General features: G+C 37.3%; 1 protein-coding gene across 2 annotated transcripts in view; it reads right to left on the bottom strand.

Moving 5' to 3' along the window:
- Positions 1-20,014, bottom strand: part of LOC139942136 (small ribosomal subunit protein uS11m-like) — a 51,000-nt gene that overhangs the window by 3,632 nt on the left and 27,354 nt on the right. For both annotated transcript variants that reach the window (XM_071938858.1, XM_071938859.1), the window contains exons 3-6: positions 7,336-7,466; positions 5,058-5,083; positions 1,622-1,696; positions 919-984 (exon numbers count right to left, since the gene is read on the bottom strand). In XM_071938858.1, the coding sequence (XP_071794959.1) occupies positions 919-984; positions 1,622-1,696; positions 5,058-5,083; positions 7,336-7,466 (298 nt within the window). The remainder of the gene's footprint in view (positions 1-918; positions 985-1,621; positions 1,697-5,057; positions 5,084-7,335; positions 7,467-20,014) is intronic.

A 20,014-nucleotide genomic window follows, 5' to 3' on the forward strand; every position in this document is an offset into this window, starting at 1 on the left:
ACGAAAGAAGCGAGGGAATGGTTATGCCCAATCAACTTTATATACCGTTTCCTATATATGGCACTATATTTAGAGTAGAAAAAAAAAACCTGTCTGCTTAGGATTATAAGGTAGGAAGTGTAGATTGTATGGATTTGATAATATTGTCTTTGTATGGTTTTTATTTCCTGGTAAACAGAGTTTAAGGGAATGTATATTTTGGTAATCACCTCTTAAAACTGATGGCAATAAAAACCTTTGGTTAGAAGCATATCAGTCTTTTTGAGGTATGGTGGACGTGATAGGAGTGTACTGTTTGGTTTGGGTGTATACACACAAATTTACCCAAACCTTATAGTGTTGTAGCATTGTGTCCGCCATATCTCAAAAAGGCTTATAGCAGCTCTCGATAGTATACAATTATTTTGAGAAACATTTCACTTCAAAATAATGTGGTTATAATGTGAAAAGATATCTGTTTTTATGCCCCAAAATTTGAATATGAGAAGCGTTACTGCAGTAACGCTTCTCATATTGTGTATTCCTATTAGAGATTATTCTTCCTGTGTGGACATATCCGCTCCAGATTTTTTGCATCTTGAAACAAACTCAAACACCTTTTGAAATTAAGTTTTCACATGTTAGTTTCTTTGTATACAATGCTCATCTTCGATTCTGACATGATTAAACCAATCGATAAGCGCAAGGCCCAAATCCAGATTTTTCTTGACCTGCCCAAAATCCCCCACCTTCTTGACCTGCCCAAAATCCCCCACCCTCTTCACACACACGCAAGTGTGTACACCCCTGCATTCGTGGACCCTCCTTTGTTCAACTCTTTGTGATAGCAACCGTGGACCCATTGTCCCTTTTGTTATAGGTCCCCGGTTTGAATAAGGATACAAACCCACACAGACCCCTTGTACCCTTCAAACTCACCTGTCTACCTGGACCAATACCCTTCACCATGATTCTCACTGTGTTCAGACCCTTGTCTTTTGCTTTCTGGAAAAAAGAAAAGAACAAAAATGACATTAGAATAAAGAAAAAGAAATCAGAAAGATAAAAAAAAAAGTAAACGGGCGACACCAAAAACTCTTTTTTTCAATTCAAATCAATGGTTCTCTACTACGTTTACATACAGCAAAAACATAACCAGTACAGTTAACATTTAATAACAATTATGATCAAGTGGTTAGACTGAAGGACTTGCAATCAATGTTCTGGGTTCGAATCCTACTAAACTAATTGCACATTGACTAGAACCAATAATGTCAAGTGCAGTTTTGGAATCACAATTTATTTATTTGTGCAACATAATCAAATATGCTAAACCCAAGTTTGTATGAGAGAGATTGGCTGTTTGCATCTTGGTGTTTATATATCCCATCCCATTGTGTGAGTTTGCCGAGTTCCCTTGAGGGGAAAATCATCTATATAAAAAAAACAATAAAAAAAAACCCCAAAAAACAAAAAAACAATGGGTATACAAAGTACAAAAAGTGAAAATATGCCCAATCCTTTCTACTTTCTGACCCTTTTACAAAAACTTTATATCGGTAAAAACAAACTTATGAGAAAGATAACTTTGAAAGTTTTCTTTTGGCGAAATATCTAGTGAAGCTTGTTTTAATGTACTCACAGCAGCTATTGCAATGCCTACAGTCTGAGCAGCTATTGTTGTTCCTTTCTTTGCATTCTTGAAGCCTTCAGCTCCCTGAAAATTAAAGTAAAAAGAGAAGAAGAAAAAATGATAAATCAATTGAAAACAGACAATATTTAAGACGTCACATCACTTTCACGTCAAGGATGATGTTTCAGTTGTCTAGTATTTTTGAGAGGTGTCAGATTATGGCGTCACACATACATGTATTTCACACCATTTTATTTTACTCCAGATAATAGGTTTTTTATTTGAACCCTGATTTATGTCCCTAACTTTGTTGCCCACATTATGCATGGCTTCTACTTGCACTCTTTTGAGAAATGCATAGAAATGTTGTTGAATGGAAAAAGAAAACATGAGATGAATGAAGGAGGCTTTTAACTCGAGAGTTATTGGTGAATCTATGAAACTAGAAACTAGTACTGACGACGTGCATGCATGCATGCATGGGTTGGTGCGTGTATGTTGGGGGGGGGGGGTGGTGAGGACGAGGTGCTGGTTTGATATTCGCATTGGAGAGAAGGAAGGAAAACAAAAATCGGTCAAGCAATTAAGCCACATTCAAATCTCATCAGGTATAAAGTATTTAAATAAATAAAAAGTATTATAATAATAAGATTTGGGTTTGAGGGTATGGGATGATTTAAGTCCAAACTTGTTTCGGTTATTTATTTATTTTTTTTTCAAGGAGGAAATTGAACCAGGTCGAGCGAAAAAGCCACATAGTGATTTCATCATGAAGAGTCCCTTTCAGGCATGATGATTCAAAAACATAATATGAGGAAAGGTGGGGTGGGGGGGGGGATAGAAAATGGCTGTCATAAATTTAATATGGGTTGATCGGCTACAGATTGATGGGCTTTGCCTTTCAAATCTGAAAGGTTAGTAATTGCGATTTACACCTTCTGGTCACACCTTCCTCTTTGCCAAGAATTCCCCAGGGGGGGCTACCTGATTGATAACAACTCTTCACAACCATTTTTCCAAATAGGACGGACGATGAAGACGATCCTGTAATACTAAAATATTCTTATAATTCTTTTTCCCTCCCCACTCCTTTTTTTAATTATTTTTCACTGGTGACTATATTTTATTCAACCACAGCTCTGAGCTTACAAAGGAATCGTAAAATGATTGTCGTTCTTCAAATGAAACTTGATTAAAAGAAGCTGGTTGGGAAATTTAAAACGAAGATAAAAAAATATATCAAAATCCGACCACCCATCACAAATTAATTTCTAACATTATCCCCAGATGAATTTTTTTTTTCGGGGGGGGGGGGGGGGGGGGTGTGGTATTGAGAGCTCCAGCGAAGATCTGGGATGTGATCCCAACACTATGCCGTTACTGAGACGGCACTTATTTCTATGAGTAAGCAGTCGCTGACAATAAAAGATCCACCCACCAAAAATTGCACTGGCTGGTCGACACAGCCATATAGTTCTTGGCTGGTGTATCATCGCGTCATCGGTTTTTAACACTGGCCCCAAGAAGCCAATTATATTAACTAGGTCATGGGATGTACTCTCTCAACAACCCCCCCCCCTCGACCACCCTCCTGACATTAGATGTTCCGACATTCTTTTCATGATTCTGACGCCATTTATTTGATGTACTGTGCAGCTATTTGAGGTGTATATCAGAGCGAGCGGAGTGTGAGAATTCTTTGTGTAAATTTAAATGTGGCAGCGTATTGCTTGCCTGATATGATCTCTCTGTTGTTTGTTCATTTATAAATTATTTCAATTTATCATTTTGCTTTGGTTATTTTCATCTCATCTCATTCTCTGTTTTCATAAATTTACTTTTTAGAATTGGCTTTAAACCCACCATTTATTGACTTTTTAAAATCTATTTATTTGTTTGGCCCTAAAAATTATTTTGTTTTGTTATTACAAGTGCCATTAATTTGTTCAAAAGTATTTTTTCCAGTTTTGATTATTTATGCTTGTATCTAAGTTTATTTCAATTAAATTTTCTTTATTTAACAATATATAACTTTTTGAGTTTTCCTTTTTTTTAATTTTATTTTTATCAATTTTTAGGGGGTTCTGACATGTCGGACATGTTTGGGTCAAACATAAACATCCTATTTCTTTTGACTTTTTTTTAAAACAAAAACTCATCACTCTATTGTAATATATCATTTAGTAAATTTGCTTGTCACTTTTTAAACATTAAATTTGTTTATAATATATTTCTGAATTTTTAGTTGTACTTTAGTTATTCATTTTGCTTGTATTTATTTTATATAACAAAATGTTATTTACAATGAATTTTTGTATTTCTTGAATTAAGTTTTTTTGTAATCTTCATCTACATGTACATGTATGGTTTACATTTACATGTACTTTTGGGTTGCACTTATTTATTTATTTATTTACCTATAAAATAAGGGGGTAGGGTTTTACATGATATGGTCATACCAAGTCATTACAGAAATACCCCAATCCAATATGAGCTGTATCCACTTCCAACAAGCAAGAGTGCCAAGTGTAAAATCCAATTTGGTGGGTGATTTGCCGTGAATAGGAGTGAACCAAAAAAGAACTCCGCTAAGCTGGAAGCAAACCAACTTGACCTCCTGGGTGTACTATGTCAATTCAAAATCACTTTACCAATTCTGATCGGCTTGGGTGTGGGTGGTTGTTTGAGGATGGCTGAGGGGGTGGGGGGGGGGGTTGTTAACAGATATTGACACAGATACATATTCATGAATTAGTAATGAGGATTATGTCATGGTAACTTGGTTCTATTTTTGTTGTTGTGCTCTCAACAATAGGGCTTTTAAATTAATTTTAATTTTATTTCTCATGAATAGGACTATATACATGAAGGGGTCTTTTACCATGTTTTCTAATATTGTCAATATTTGCACTCTATGATTTGGTTTTAGTGGATCTTCGGCATAAAATACTACCTTAACCTACAAAAATATGTCTAAAGCAAGACACGCAAATGGGCTTATTGTTTCTTGATTGGTTAATTTTGGAAGATTCTTGCTTCTTAAGTGGTTAGTTTTGAACAACACTTGCATGGCACATTTGCGCATAATGTCCAAGCTCAAACAGTGTCCCCCACTGAGATAAAAGGAAGTCACACTTATGGCTGAGAGTCCACGTTAAGCACCAACCTTAACAGTGGACAGTGTTTGACCTCAGCGAACATGGCCAAAGTCTCTCAAAATAGCTACAATGTACATAAGTGAGTAGACCCTTACAATGGCCGCCTTTGCTAAAGACAAACAGTGAAAAAAGTGAAAACAATGCAAGCGTGCGCACATGTTTCAGCCAATATTATGATACTATGAAAGTCTTCTTTTAGCCTCGGTAAGGTCACTGCTTGATGGGCTTGTTACGCACCATAAGCAAGGAGTCTTCTAATAAGATGGAAAACTTAATATAATACTTACACATGTACTTCTTGTAAAGCTCCGCCCTGTTTGTTGGGGGGGGGGAGAAGAAAGGAGAAACAGAAAGAGATGAATTGATGACAGCTGGTCTGTGTTATTGTATATCGACTCCAAACGTCAGATCATCATTCCAACATCGCTCTAATGCGTTCCGACATTTGAATCTTTGACCTGGGTATTCTGGGGTTTTTGTTTTCAGACGCAGGCAACATATGTTACACATTTCCAGTTGCGGGGTTGGTACGAGTAAATGTGATATCGGCCAGGGAATGGAAGAGGAGTAGGTTGGTAGGGGGGAGGGAAAGGGAATTGTAGAATGTAATTACCTTTGCTATGACGTCAACATAATTGAGCGGGAAAATTTATTATGGGAGTGTATGCTGAATGTTTACTGTCGAGGTTTAGAATGGTTGGAATGAATACTGTGGCATTTTTGGAATTCTTCCTAAAGGGAGGGGGGAGCTTTATGTGTATACAATTTTGATTTAAAGCAGACGAAAGAAATGAAAAAACCAAACAATGACAGACAACCAATTACAAATATGAAGCTAAGTATGACAGCGTTAATCCTGCAGACAATATGTTAAGAATCAATATGGATAGAAAGAAAAAAAAAAAAAAAGAATCTAACGATCCACACGAACATGCCTCGAAATTGCATGGTTTTCCTTTACTTTTCAAACTAACACGGTCACAGCAATTTTATGGCATCAAAAACTTTCCTCCAAAAAATACTGTGCCATGTTAGATGTATAAGGAAAACCATGCAATTTCGATGCATTTTTGTGTGGATTGTCATGTTCTACTTTTAAAATATCTTTCTGACCATATGCATTTTATAACAAACGGTTTCAATGCTTAGTAGACAAACTCGCCCAACATGTCCCTTTAAAGGGAAGAAACACGCTTGGTAATTACTCAAAACAAATATGAACTTAAAAACTGACTCAGTAACGAGCAGTGGAGAGCTGCTGGTACATAAAACATTGTGGGAAATGACCCAGCCTGAAGTAAACGTAGTTTTTGAGAAAGAGGTAATTTCTCACTAAAATAATAAAAGACTTCTAGCTAGAAGTCTCTTATTCCTATCTGAAATCACACAAATTCGTCCAACAAGGGTGTTTTTTCTTTCACCATTTTTTCGCAACTTCGATGACCAGTTGAGCCCGAATTTTCACATGCTTGTTATTCTATGCTTATGCTGGGATACACCAAGTTAGGACACTGGTCTTTGACAATTACCAAATGTGTACAGTGCCTTTAAGTAAAGATTACAAGCCGCATAAGGATTCTAAAAAAGTTAAGTTTATGTTTAATCATGGAGGAAGGAAGAGAAGGAGCTCGAACGACCCGCAAAACCGCAGAGTAACAAAAGAATACCCTGATAATGCCTCTGTCTGACCAGTGGAAAAAGATAGGACACCTCCAGCTGGACGGCTGATTAACGAGCAGGATTAGATCTCTTTGTACAGAACGTGCGGTACCGCCGCTCTGCACCGTTGCCTTCGTGTAAAGTTGAATCATTGGAGACCAGAATTGTGACTACACGTTTTAATTTACCGTTTGTGGTGTTTCACTGAAACATCATGGCATATTTTTTCATTTTTTGTGACTTTCCGGTCACTAGCGGTGGTTCAAAATTTGGGTATTAGCACACGAGGGTGGTTGGTATTCAATTGTGTTTTTCGATTTGGTGAGCACAAGTGTACACAAATTTTATCAGGTCTCAAAAAAGTTGTTTTTCTGTATTATATCCATACGACATACGACACCATGGTTGAGTGAAGAACCAAGTGCGCACGCGTAAACTCACATACGCCAGGTCGCCCATTGTCTGTATAAGGTATGTCGGTGATTACGAGGTGTTGTTAACTGACCGCGGTACCGCAGGTTCGACTTTTGAAGTCCCTTCGTTCGAGCTCCTTCTCTTCCTTCCTCCATGGTTTAATCAAAATTTTGTTTCCAAAGATATGATGGATATCACAAACAAAGCGCTTTACTAATATCACTTTTGAAAGTTAGTGTATACAGTTCAAACTTTTATAGCTATTTTATCTTAAGCGATGACTAACTCTTTTAAGTTTAAATTTAATAGTCTGCAATGTGGAGGGGGGGGGGGGGGGAGTCAAATGCCTTTAAAAAAAATAAACAATCCAGAATAGAATGAGAACAGATGGTCATTTAGTTATGTCCATGACAGACGGACACGTACATGTTTGTTTATGTTATTGAATGATAGCTTTAAATAAACAAACAGGGGAGTATTTCCTAAACTCACGTCCTGTATGATCCGTCACATTGATGTGCGTGTTGTTGTAGGTCGCCTTTATATGAATCACGGGCAACTCGTAGAAAGGGATTCCCCCAAATATCAGGCTGTCTGTTGACGACGGTTGAATGTAGGTTTTCCTGCAAATTAGAAAAACAAAAACAAAAACATTTGAAACAATAGTGTGGTTTTTTGGTGTCCTCCGGATAAAAGAAAAAAAGAAAATAACTATGCATTTATTCCGGTAGACAGTAGCAATCGTTACCATCTGTGCTAGATAAAAAAAAAAAGTGAATAACTGAATGAAAGACACATGGGATTTTGGGGTAGGCTGTTGTACCATGGCACTATAAATACTATATAGCTCCTGGGTTGTGACCTTAAATTGTATTGGTACATTTGCATTTAACTCTTATTTGAGACGCCCAACACCTAAAGCAGGCGCCTTTTGGCGATATAAACATGGTGAGGAGTGTTTTTGTTTGCAATCTTGCCAATCGTGAAACAGAACCCAAAGACATGATAGGCATTGTTGACTTTTTACAGCTTTTTCAAACTTATTTGTGATTTTTAAAACAAAAATGGCATAATGACTGAGAATAAAAGATTTTAAAACCCTGCAGGTCCATGGTTGTGCAATAAAAGAACCTTGCCGTCAGCTCGATCAGTCCTATTACATGTATCACACCACCACGACCCGGCTTTAAAAACAATTTCAAGACATTGCCGCCACTCTTTTATTCTCTCATTAAATATTCCCGAAACCAGGCTATTAAATGCTTTGTTTACTTCACACATGGCGCAGTGCAGTGTGCATTTATCAAGCTTTAGTTAATAATTAACTTTATAATAGCATGGTACCAGCACCAAACCTGTTTTCATAAAATTGTACAATGAATTTTGTTTGTTTAAAGTACCGTAAAAATTCTCGTCATGTTTTTAAAGTTACATTTTTTCACAAACATGTGGATCTGTCTTTATGAAAAAAACCAAAAAAAAACCATGCACCCCCCCCCCCCCACAAAATAAGTACTTATTAAAAAAAAATTGAATAAATTTTTATGTTAGGCCAGACAATACATTTTCTTTCCAACCTAAAATTCAACTAAGCTGAATAGAAACCTAAAATCATCAGTCTTGAAAAACAAACTACGTCCATCGTGCAGTTTTATTCAAGATCTTGTTTGAACTCAACTAAAAAAATGCGGGGCGCAATTACAAGAAGCCCACACGAAAACTGAGAAAAAGCCCCAAACCATGCGTCAGCTGACATTTTGAGCCTTTGCAGATAAAATGTCAACCGACCGCACTTGTGGGTGTTCACACCTCCAGTTTGCTTTCTTTGTTACACTAGAGAATTACACTGTGTGCGGAAGGCAAAACCCAAGAAACAAGTGGATTAAAGAAAAAGGACTTGTAAAAAAAAAACATGGTTGGTGTAAAAACATGTTCTATAACGAAAGTTATGAAATGAAATTAGTTATTTTTGACAGCTTGGCATTTGTGCACAAATGCAATCATGTCTAGTTCTATTTAGACCAGTGCTTTAGTTGCTAATAATAAGTCTGAATGCCGACATGTAGTTTTTCTCAACATGTTTATTTAATTTTTTTCCTTTAACTAAAATTTTATTTGCAAATGTATTTTTATTGTACTTTTTTGTGCAATGGCAAAAAAATGACAATAGTAACAACAACAAAACTGGGGGAGGGGTTGTCAAAGGCTGTGAATGACTTAAGCCCGGTTCATACTTCCTGCGAGTGCTTTGTTCGAAGCGAATTTGACATCACATCTCTGTTTTGCTGCAAATGTTTTGGAAGAACTCTTCCCTTTTATTCGCTGCGAATTTGTGATCGAACTTGCATCGCATTCACATACGCAGGAAATATGAACCAAGCTTTTTTTGTTTTAAAATGTTGTCATCTCCATTGGAACCAACATTGGGGGGGGGGGGAGAGATACTTAATTCTACAATCACTTCTGATTATGATAATTTGTTTATTTTGATTTTTGTACAGAAATAAATGTTGAAGAGAGGGGTTGTTCTTACTGCACGTTGCATCTCATCAAAGGATATCACTAGATACATGTACATGTAGGATTCGTACTGACTCTAGCTACTATGCAGTCTTGGTGGTCCAGTGGTAACTGGTAAAGACATCTACGGGTAAAGGTCCTGGGTTTGAATCCTACCCAAGTACGTAATATGCCTGTGAATTGTTCTTCACGTGACTCATGGAAAATTCTGAGTATACAGTGCTTTACACCATAGGTATAAAACCTAATAACATAGCATTTGATAAACACATAAATGTTGATAATACTACTTAAGGCTTAGGGACTAATGGGCTGAGGAGGGGGTTACTTAAAATGTAGCCCTTAAACTAAAAGAAAACTTCTGCAACCCCCTTATCAACAAAACAACACTGTAGGCAACATTCTGGTTCAGCTGTCAAGTATGTCATGTGCATAAACTGAGTGGGGATTCCTGGGAGGGGGGCGGGAAGGAGGGAAGCTAACCTCATTCACCTCAAGATCGGTGGCAGATACATGAGTAAATCTATCATCAATGCACAGAACGGGGTTGATGAGCTGCCGTTGTGACTGAACGTTCCTTTCAGCAGGCAGCGAGTTGCTGCTTTTAAGACAGGCTTGATGATTGGGGGGGGGGGGGGGGGGTAAAGCGTGGCGCCTGTGGACCCAGGAGTCCTTATTGACAGTTCTTTAATGCATCTTGTGCAAACACAAGGCCTGATTTTCTTTTCAAAGCACTCTCTCTTAGAGGCGCATTCTCTGAGGGATTATTACCCCAGGTTACAAAAAAATAAAAATATTGGAATACGTAATGTTTGATCCTGGAATGATTAGACTGATCGACTAACATTGTAGGGTGATAATAATTTCATTTTCATAAACTATATCTAAAGCCTACATATTTGCGTTGGAGTGTACTTATTAGGCAAAACTACGCAAACATCAAGGTTCCATATGGTCTGGTTTCCACGCTCCATATGGTTGATAACAAACAGTAGTTCATAAGTATAATGAAGCAACATCCCGATGGCGCTTTTCAATTACTCCATTTTGTGCACGTGCATTAAACAAGGCTCGATGTAATCCTACAGCAGCCTCCGCCCAAGAAAAACACGATCACCCCTTCCAAAAGAACTCCCTCATCCAAAATTCATAGAGTATATTAAAACCAGGCCATCTGGTAAAATGCATACATAAATAAAACGAATGGGTAGGTTCATCAACTTTGCCAGGCTGCACTATGGCAACGTCTGTGTACATGTTGGTCTACAAAACAAAACACTTTCTTTTTCTAAGTGGAGACCGATATTTTACAAACATGAATTTTAAAAGAATAGCAGCTCTATAAAACTGGGCTGTGGTTCTTTAAAAAGAGATTTATTTTTTTTAAACAGAGCTACAGTGTAATAACAAGAACAAAGATAAAACAGCTCTTTTTTTCTTGAGGGTTTAACACCAAACTAGTATTCAATGATCCTTTTAAAGGCATAAATTCTTACTTGGTGACGAGTAATGGGGAGAGGTTGATGGTAAAACATTGTGAGAAACGGCTCCCTCTGAAGTGCCATAGTTATAGAGAAAGACGTATTTTTCCACGAATTTGATTTCGAAACCTCAGATTTATAACCTGAGGTCTCGAAATCAACCGTCTAAACGCACACAACTTCGTGTGACAAGGGTGTTTTTTTCTTTCATTATTATCTCGCAAGTTCGATGACCAATTGAGCTCAAATTTTCACAGGTTTGTTATTTTATGCATATGGTGAGATACACCAACTATTACCAATAGTGTCCACTGCCTTAAAACGATTTAACCCCCCAAAAAGAGTACGGAAATTGTTAATTAAAGATACAGGTTGACACTAAGACAGTCTATGTGGTTGACCAAACAGGGGAAAAGAGTTCCACACGTGCAAACTTGACACCTTGTTACAAATGTTTAGCCTCATTTGTGGGTAAATTGATTGCCTTAATTTGGTCAGGAAGTTGTTATAAACAAATGTTGTCAGACACTCAGCAGCTGGTTTGGATTGTGGTTTTACTGGCATATGACTGGCGACATTAGAGTAAATTGAATGTGAAAAATAGGCCGCCTACTTAACAAAAACGTGCTTGGACCGGTTAGACTATTTATTCACAGTGAAATCTGGAGCATGAAAAAGATAAGATTTCCACAGGTATTCTGGGGGTTTGTGAGCTGTTCATCAGACATAGTTTTACTTGTTGATGTTGTAGGCCTTCTGGCCTATTGAATATTTTCCAATACGTGCAAGTAGTATCTTTGATTTTACAAATATTGTGAAGGTATTTTAATTTTTATTTCAAAATACATACATGAAGTACACATAATGAGCGTAATATTAATGCTTTGATCATCACATGGTAAATGTTGTATCGATGAACTATTCTTGTTTTAGACCATCACGTTAAATAGGTTCAGGCAGCTGGATCGGATGGTTTTTATTGTCATTTATTAGCAAACAAGTGTTAGTATAATTTTTGACATCACAACCAACGTTAGCTTTGAATTTCATTGTCAATATCAAAAACATGTTTGTCCACAGCGCTAACATTTCAGCGAGACCATCAATCTGTTTTATATATGGTGCTTGCATACATGAACATGTCTGAAACACTCAAAAGAAAAAAGTCTCTGACTTGAACTGGTCTGTGTGTCTTCCTGCAAAATGAAAAAATCATTTCCCTTTGGGATATCTTGCACAAATTAAAGATGAAATCTGGTACTAGCCTCCCAAAAGAATAAAAAAATTCCTGTGGTGCTTGTCTAATATCCTTGGAGAGCCTTACTTGGTGTAAAAAAAAGAAAAGAAAAAAAGGAAGAAGAAAAAAAAACGCTCAAAATATTTGGGTATTTTTTAAAACCATTAACCGTTTAAAGATAATGATAGTAAAAAGCTAAACCTTAAAATACATGTAGTAGTTGCTGAGGTGCTGTACTTATAGAGAAATGAGTAAAACAATGTTATTAAAATTTGTTTTATATGCTGAAATTTTTTGTGTGACTTGTACGTTTTACTCATTTCTCACAAACTACAGCACCTCAGCAAGTAATATCTTAAGGGAAGCTTTATAATATCATCTCTTCAAATTGTGTGAGTTTAATGTAAATCTGTGGACATTGTGTTTTGTGTCCTACACAAAAAATATATACATAAGTATGTAGACCCTTTAAAACTCGGGATCATACTGTATCCGCATCGCATTCTGTATGACAGCTGTCACATGAATACATGTTGCATCTTTCCCATAACCTCAGACCACAGTGGAGCTTCCTTAGGGAGCGGGTTAAATATTCTAAGAACCCCAAACTTCTGTTCAAGCAATCAGTGAGACTTGCCCTTTGACCCGACCCCCTTGACCCCTTAGAACATCAGCAAGCCTGGGGTATTTTTTGTGGGCCACACTCTTTTACAACATCCTGGTGTATTCACAGAGGGATCCTTGTTGAAGACGGATGAATAACAACATCGCTTGGCAAAGGAATGAGGACAAAGATTGAGGAAAGTCCTGTTCTATTTGGCTAATAAATCTTCTTCCTTTAAAAACAGTTAAAGGGGAAATGTTGGTTTTTGAGGGGGGGGTTTCAATTCTGTCCAATGCTTCACATTTTTAGTCTGACCTACACATGTACATGTACACACCATAAAACAGTGAACCTTTTAAAGTAAATACGTGTGGAATTTTTCTCACTTGAAATATTGGCTACATGTATACACTAAGTACATACATGTAAGCTATATTTATATCTATTTCAGTCATAATTAATTGAATTTGGGTTTAGAAGGTTTGACTCTTTGCATATGTGAATAACCTGCTCGATTTCAATAAGATTTGTAGTTGGGCATCACGCTTTGCCAAGCAATTGCATTCTCTTTAAAATGAACATGTAACCATCCAAAAGAATCCAATGTGTTGTACATGTACTATGTATGTACTGTACAGAAACTGAACATTATTAGAAACACATGTTTTTGTAACAACAAAACAGAACAAACAAAACATCAGGAGACCTTGACATTGTGATGTAATAACAAAATATAGTTTCTATTAAAAGCCTCATAAAAATATGGATGTGATATCTTTGTTTCTAGATAAAGTACTGCCGCAACTACATGTACGTGTACAGTAGTTCTTCGGCTATGCTACATGTACCTAATAGCTAACTGTGTATGCTTTTAATCCACACAGTGTTTTCTACTGTGTTGAAGTTTCAGTATTAAGTTTTATGGTTTATGCAAAATGGAGTGCAAACTCACAATTTGTTCTGTGGCGTTTCACCACACCCTCTAGCTAGTGGCCGTCATCAGACTGGCAACTCATCACAGCTGGTTTTCTCCTTGTAGTTAACAGCTAGATTTGTGTTAAAGTTCTTTGTAAATATGATTTATGAACATACATCATCATACAAAGGAATGTCTGCAAAGTATCTGCAGCACAGAGCTGTGCTTTTATATTGGTGTGCACGTTCACATGTGTTTCCTCAATCCTACAACTGTTTAAAAACTTACATTTGTTGAATTTGATCTCCCCCCCCCCCAGACAAAAAATAGTGGATCCACATAAACTAAGTGTAATAACCAATCACAACGGAGTCTTCAACCATGCAACAATATGAATGCTATCTTAAGTTATTCCATACATAATGTAAATAAACACCATGTTCTATTTTTGTCATCGAGGCCCAGAGTTCTAACCACTTCACTTCCGCACCGCCCAAAACTCAAGGACAGAAAGAAAAAAATAAATAGGTCAGCTCCTGTTTGAATCCATTGACATATTTACAAGATATCAGACATTTGCAGACATTTGCTCTTAAAAAAAAACCTGGAGAAACTCTCAACATAGTCTCCCGTCTACAGTACACAAGAGGTATTGGTCAGGTCTGGAATTTCGTTCTTTAAGAGGGCAAGGCCGATTTCATTCTGCAAAGGGCACTGTCAAATGTTAAAGTTTATGGGAAACTTCTGAAGGGGCACCAAGGCCAAGACCAGGGGCAACAGAGGCCATTGCCTCCCTGGCGACTGTGTATTACAAGGCTTGATTGGTTACGTCACTGAAATGAACAAGGTTTCTATACCGGTACATTCTTTTTTTTTAAACAAGTTTGTTGTTTATTTCTCAGCAAAAGAAAGAAATAAGAAAGGGAACAAATGCATGTTCCACAAGTTAAATGCATTTAGAAAACACGATTTTCGAATGAGAGTTTGCCTAATTGGATTGCACTCTATCGTAATGAGAGTTTGCCTAATTGGATTGCACTCTATCGTACTGTTAGTGTTGGGGTGCCTTTCTTGTTTTTACTTTTATTTTCAGTACTAGGAGGGCAATAAACTCATTGAAATTACTCTGGATTTGTAACCTACATGTACACATGTATGCACAGCACATAACATGGGTGAGTAGGCCTACTTGTACCATGTTTGTTAAAGCATGGAGGATTTTCTTCGTCGATGGTTAAAGTTTGGGTTTCAGCGAAGCAAATCTGTATTATAAATACTTCTTCTTAATTTTTGTATGCGAATCGAAGGCAGAAATGTGCGTGTATTGGCATGCAGAAATGTGCGTGTATCGGCATGCATTTTGTGAGTATCAGGACAGCCCAATATGCTATGTGTTGGCATTGGGGGAACCCAGCTACGTATAGGTTACATAATGTAACCATAAAATAGGGGGGGATATAGACACTTATGTAATTGTAAAGGTACTACCATTCATTCCTTGAAAAAAATACTAATGGATTTGTGATTGTTGGCTAAAAAAAAACCTAAACAATATTTTGTACACACCATGTACATGTACATGTATGGCCAGTCGGACTTAACTACATGTAATTTTATCATTTTGTAGTACACAAAAATCTCCAGTCACATGATACCCAGGGTTGTCTATTTATAGCCAGGTACCTTTACCTTCCCTCACATGACTTGGTTTGTTTTGATGATCTGTTGTGTTGTGTCACACAACTGCAGTAGGACAATTAAAGTTCATACTAGGGCCCAATTTCATAAAGCATGTAAAAGCACAAAAACTTGCTAAGCACAGAATAGTATTGCTTAGCAGAAACAGGCTACCAGCTCAAATTACATTCAGTTTGCATTGTTGTGGCTGGTGCCTGACTAAAAATTAGCTTAGCTCAGAAATTTTGTCAAGCAGTCAAGGCTGCAAAATTTTAAATGTAAAATGACAACCTCTTTAAAGCAGCGCTACAAACTTTTCCAGGGTCAACTAAGGTCATTGAAATCTTACACTGATGGGAATATACAGTGTACAATGTTTTCATTCTGCTAGTGGCATGTGAGAGGTTGGCTAGGGCCAAATAGCCCACAGTGGGTGAGGCTGATGCTAGACCTTGCTATGAAATGCCAATGGAAGGTCAAGGATTCTCCAGGTTTACTCTTACATCTAGAATTGCTCTACAAATCGTTCAGAATGTGAAGCAGACTATCACTTTCACATTGGGGTCAAGATGGTTTTTAGGCATACTGTATTGTACATTACATGTACTACTGTACATGCATGTGCTATGTACATGTATATGACACACTTTACCAACTTGGGGGCCTAAGATGGCACAACCAATTCTTTGGTTTCATGTTGTCAGAAAACAGAATAACATGTTTTTGTTTTTGTCAGTTAACACTGCCTGATGACAGACTTGTATTTTTTTTTTTTTTTTTTTTTCCCCCCTTCAAAGATCAACTTCTAAAAAATGTTCCAACCTTAATCCTTGTGGTCAAAATGATTAGCAAGGAATAAATGATGGATACCATGACATCAGTGTATACATGTAATGTATGTGAACACAGAGGTCAAAGCCTCCATTGCCCACTGCTTGGCCTTGGTGCACCTTCAAAAGTTTCCCATTGACATTTACTTAAGATTTTCATATGGAAATGGCAGTACTGGCTGAAAAATTACGATGGATCAAACAAACTTCAGTTATGAATCAGCGTATCCTAGGTTAATGATCGGTAACAAATTTGCAAAGCGCTGACAAATGTTGACCATTTCTTCAAAAGAAGACACATTCTTACAAATATTCTTTATACCCGATGCAAATTTAACATCTGCAAAATGTATCAAGACACATTATTTTTTCCCTTAACTTCAACCCAAGAAAAAACCTACTTAAATCAAAATGTGATAACTATAATTATTGCTTTTATAAAAGGTCACTGTGCAAAAGGTAGCTAGCGTGGGGCACTGTACGGTGTAGGACCTATGTGAATGCACTCAGCCAAAATCAAACCTTTTATTGGATTCTTTGATTAATGATGACATGATGATTAATAATATTGGAAGCGAGAAGAGGGGGAAAACAAGTCCCATGGATGCAAATTGCCAAATCCAATTCTCTATTTTTTTTAATACTCCCTGAGCTTTGGAAACAGTAGTCGGCACATTCATAGAGAACAGTAACGAGAACACGCAAAGTACAGGACAACCATTAACCAAATGCAATTTGAATCTTTTTTGATGAACAACACGTGCCCCGTACACGTATGCTATATGTACACGATGTGACAGCCACCATGATAAATTGGGAGCTACTCTCTGAATGTATTGCAGCAGCATCACAAAAAACCCTCACCATTACACACTCTCTCTACTGCAAGGATGGAAATGGCTGAGAACACTGCCCACATTTTTGTGCTTACAGGAAAATTTGCTTTAAAAGCGTATTCCACAGGTTCCAAGAAAATTAGGCTGCCGTCTCCCACGTTCAACAATAATTTGCATTATTTTCGTGCAGTAATCACTGGAAGGTTAGCAGGCCTTTCTGTGTACTTACGGTAACCAGCACTATGAAATTGGAATCGTGCAGTTAGCACAACATCGGCTGTTATCAGCTCTATGATATTTGACCCATTTCACAAGGAGTGACACAAACAGACTTACTAATGGTCAAATATAGCTGCACTGGAAAAACAAAATGTTAAGAAAGGATTACCATCTAAGTAAACATGGATAACTTTTCACACCCCAAAACACTTGAATCTGATAGGCAATTCATGCATTAAATAGTTCTCAGATTTCTTAGGGCTAGTATTTGTTCACCAACAGTGCAGCCAGAGATGCAGTTGATATCCCCAGTGGCATATCACACTTCATGTACATGTACATGAAGATAAATTGGACCTTTCGTGTGAAAATGCTTCAACAGTTTTTTTGCTGTCTTCTCTCAGCAAGATTCAGTACGACTTTGCCAATAAATCAGCTTTACATGTACGTTGATAACAATAATGAACATACAGTACATTTTATGTACATTTACAGACCTTGTGGGAACATTAAGGTACATTTTAATGCATCACTTATTTAGAACATGAACAGAATACCAGCTGACAACTCTCTTGGAATTGGAAAAAACATATCATCAGGCCCAACCGATCTTCAGTCACGCAGATGCTTTGAACATGTCTGCAGCAGAGACAATTTTTACAGTCAACGCGGAGGCGGCCAACTGTACAACAAGCAGGAAAACTGGAATTTCATTTTTTTCTAAGATCTACTTTTCTAAACAGTGTCTCCAACAATCGTCTGGAAAATGAAATGACAACTTAAAGGAGAATACGTTCCTTCATGGAGATTGCCAGGATCAAACCATGTCACGTCCTTTGTGTGTTCAAGAATAAAGATGAATAAGGTCCGTACTACATGTATGACTTGCTGTAGTCACAACTGCTTTAAATTTGAATTGCTCAGACTACAGAAACAGTTGCTACACTGTACATCATGTTCACGTGTACACCATGCCTCATGGAGCAGGGCAGTCTTTTGTAACAAGTCTAAAAAAATATTTTATTTAATACTATCTAGCAACTCATCAATCAGAAAGCAGGTCTGATGGCGCCAGCCTCCCCCCCCCCCCCAAACACACATCTATATGTAGGCACCAGCTAGATCAAGAAAGGAAGAAAACAATCCCACACACACAAAAAACCCAAGGCAAACGTCAGAAAGTATCCAGGGAGGGCGTTCACAAACGACCCACTTATCCCTGACCTTTAATATTTTCCTTCCCAAATTGTCTAGTGGTATCCTGCGTCCTGTAATGAACGGCTCGGATGGAGCCGTAGCCTCAAACTCAGCTGTTAAAAGAAAGGGAATATGGCACTCCCTTGACTTCTGCAGGCACCTTCCTTTTTACCCCGGTGTATCTCATTAGGCATCTTCCTTGGGATGAACATCTCATCTCCTGTTTTGCTGGACTGGAATTCTCTCCTCGCTTGTTGGCGCTTGCAGGCCCTGGTGAAAGTTTTAGGACTCTACATGTAGGTCTGAGGGTTTTAAAGGAGCTTTAACACATCCAAGGTCACATTGCCTTAAAATTAGGTCTTTACAGGTCAATCTGGGGACAGCTAAACATGTGGGTGCATACCTTGTCAAAAAATGGATTTCAGTAACATTATTCTTTTATACCTGGTGGGTGGCATTGAGGTTTTAGGGTTGAGGAGCGAAAGGGGAAAATCTGCAAAATATGCATTCCGTTGCGCATTTACATAGGTGTGCCAGCATTTTGGGCGTTCTAACTCTTGGAATCAATTCCTTCCCTAACGTAAACATCACTGTACAGTGTATGCCGCTCCCTGCTCCAGGTTGAACAGCAAAATATTTGTAAAAAATTGCAGTTACATGCATTGCAATCAACTTGAAAGAGCTATGTACGCTCCACTTCTCGGGTCATGCAAACTTTACAGAATGTTTTTCAGCTTTTGGAAGAATGGTTTCAGCCAACCTACATGTACAATACATTGTACATGTACATCCCTAGACTGTACAATGAGGTGCAAGTACAATAAACTATTTGAAAGACATTTTATGTAACATTTTAAAAGATGAACTAAACTCTGCCAGCACTATTGTACATGTCGTGTATGGATGAAAAAAATGTTTTACAATACCAACCGCAAATTTACGTACACCTGTACACTGTTATAGTGCTCTACGCTCATTGAAAAGTACCAGTTTATAGCTTTGGTCCCAGAAAGGCGTTTTACGCTACAGTGTACGTGTGTTTATGTGTTTGAGTACGGTTGAGCACTGTATCCGCCTTGTGCTCATGTTACATAGTGTTAGCATTTTCCATACGCTGTGGAATAATTTATCACTGAATCAAATTAAATCTGTCAAAATATAATTTATATTACCTCAGGTGTGCTAACTTTGGCTTTATATTAGCAAGAAAATTAATTTTCTTGTTCATATGTTACTTTAATTATCTTTTAATATTATTATCCTTAGGCCTGTCAATCTGTCATGATTTCATGTCTGTCCATTATTTTATCAACTTCATCAATCAAGTGAATGATTTCATTTGTAAAAATAAAGCACAGTAAAATTTTGCACAAAATGTATCAGTTACGAATTGTATTAAGGATTTATGCAACATTTGTGCAACATTAGTGCACATAAGTTCAATTTACATATTATTGCAAAATGTATTATTTATAAAAAATTGCTGGAAAAAAATCTGTAATGAAATAAGTACACTCAGAATTTTATAGAAGATCTTGATCAAGGCAAAAATGATAATGTCCTGCATTATGTGTTCAACACGTAAGACGGTCAGAAGATAGTCAGAGCATGGAGGTTGAAGAGCAGCCTATACTAATCCAAACGTCGAGCAACA

This window comes from Asterias amurensis, chromosome 9 (genome assembly GCF_032118995.1).
Source record: "Asterias amurensis chromosome 9, ASM3211899v1".
Taxonomy (NCBI): Eukaryota; Metazoa; Echinodermata; class Asteroidea; order Forcipulatida; family Asteriidae; genus Asterias; species Asterias amurensis.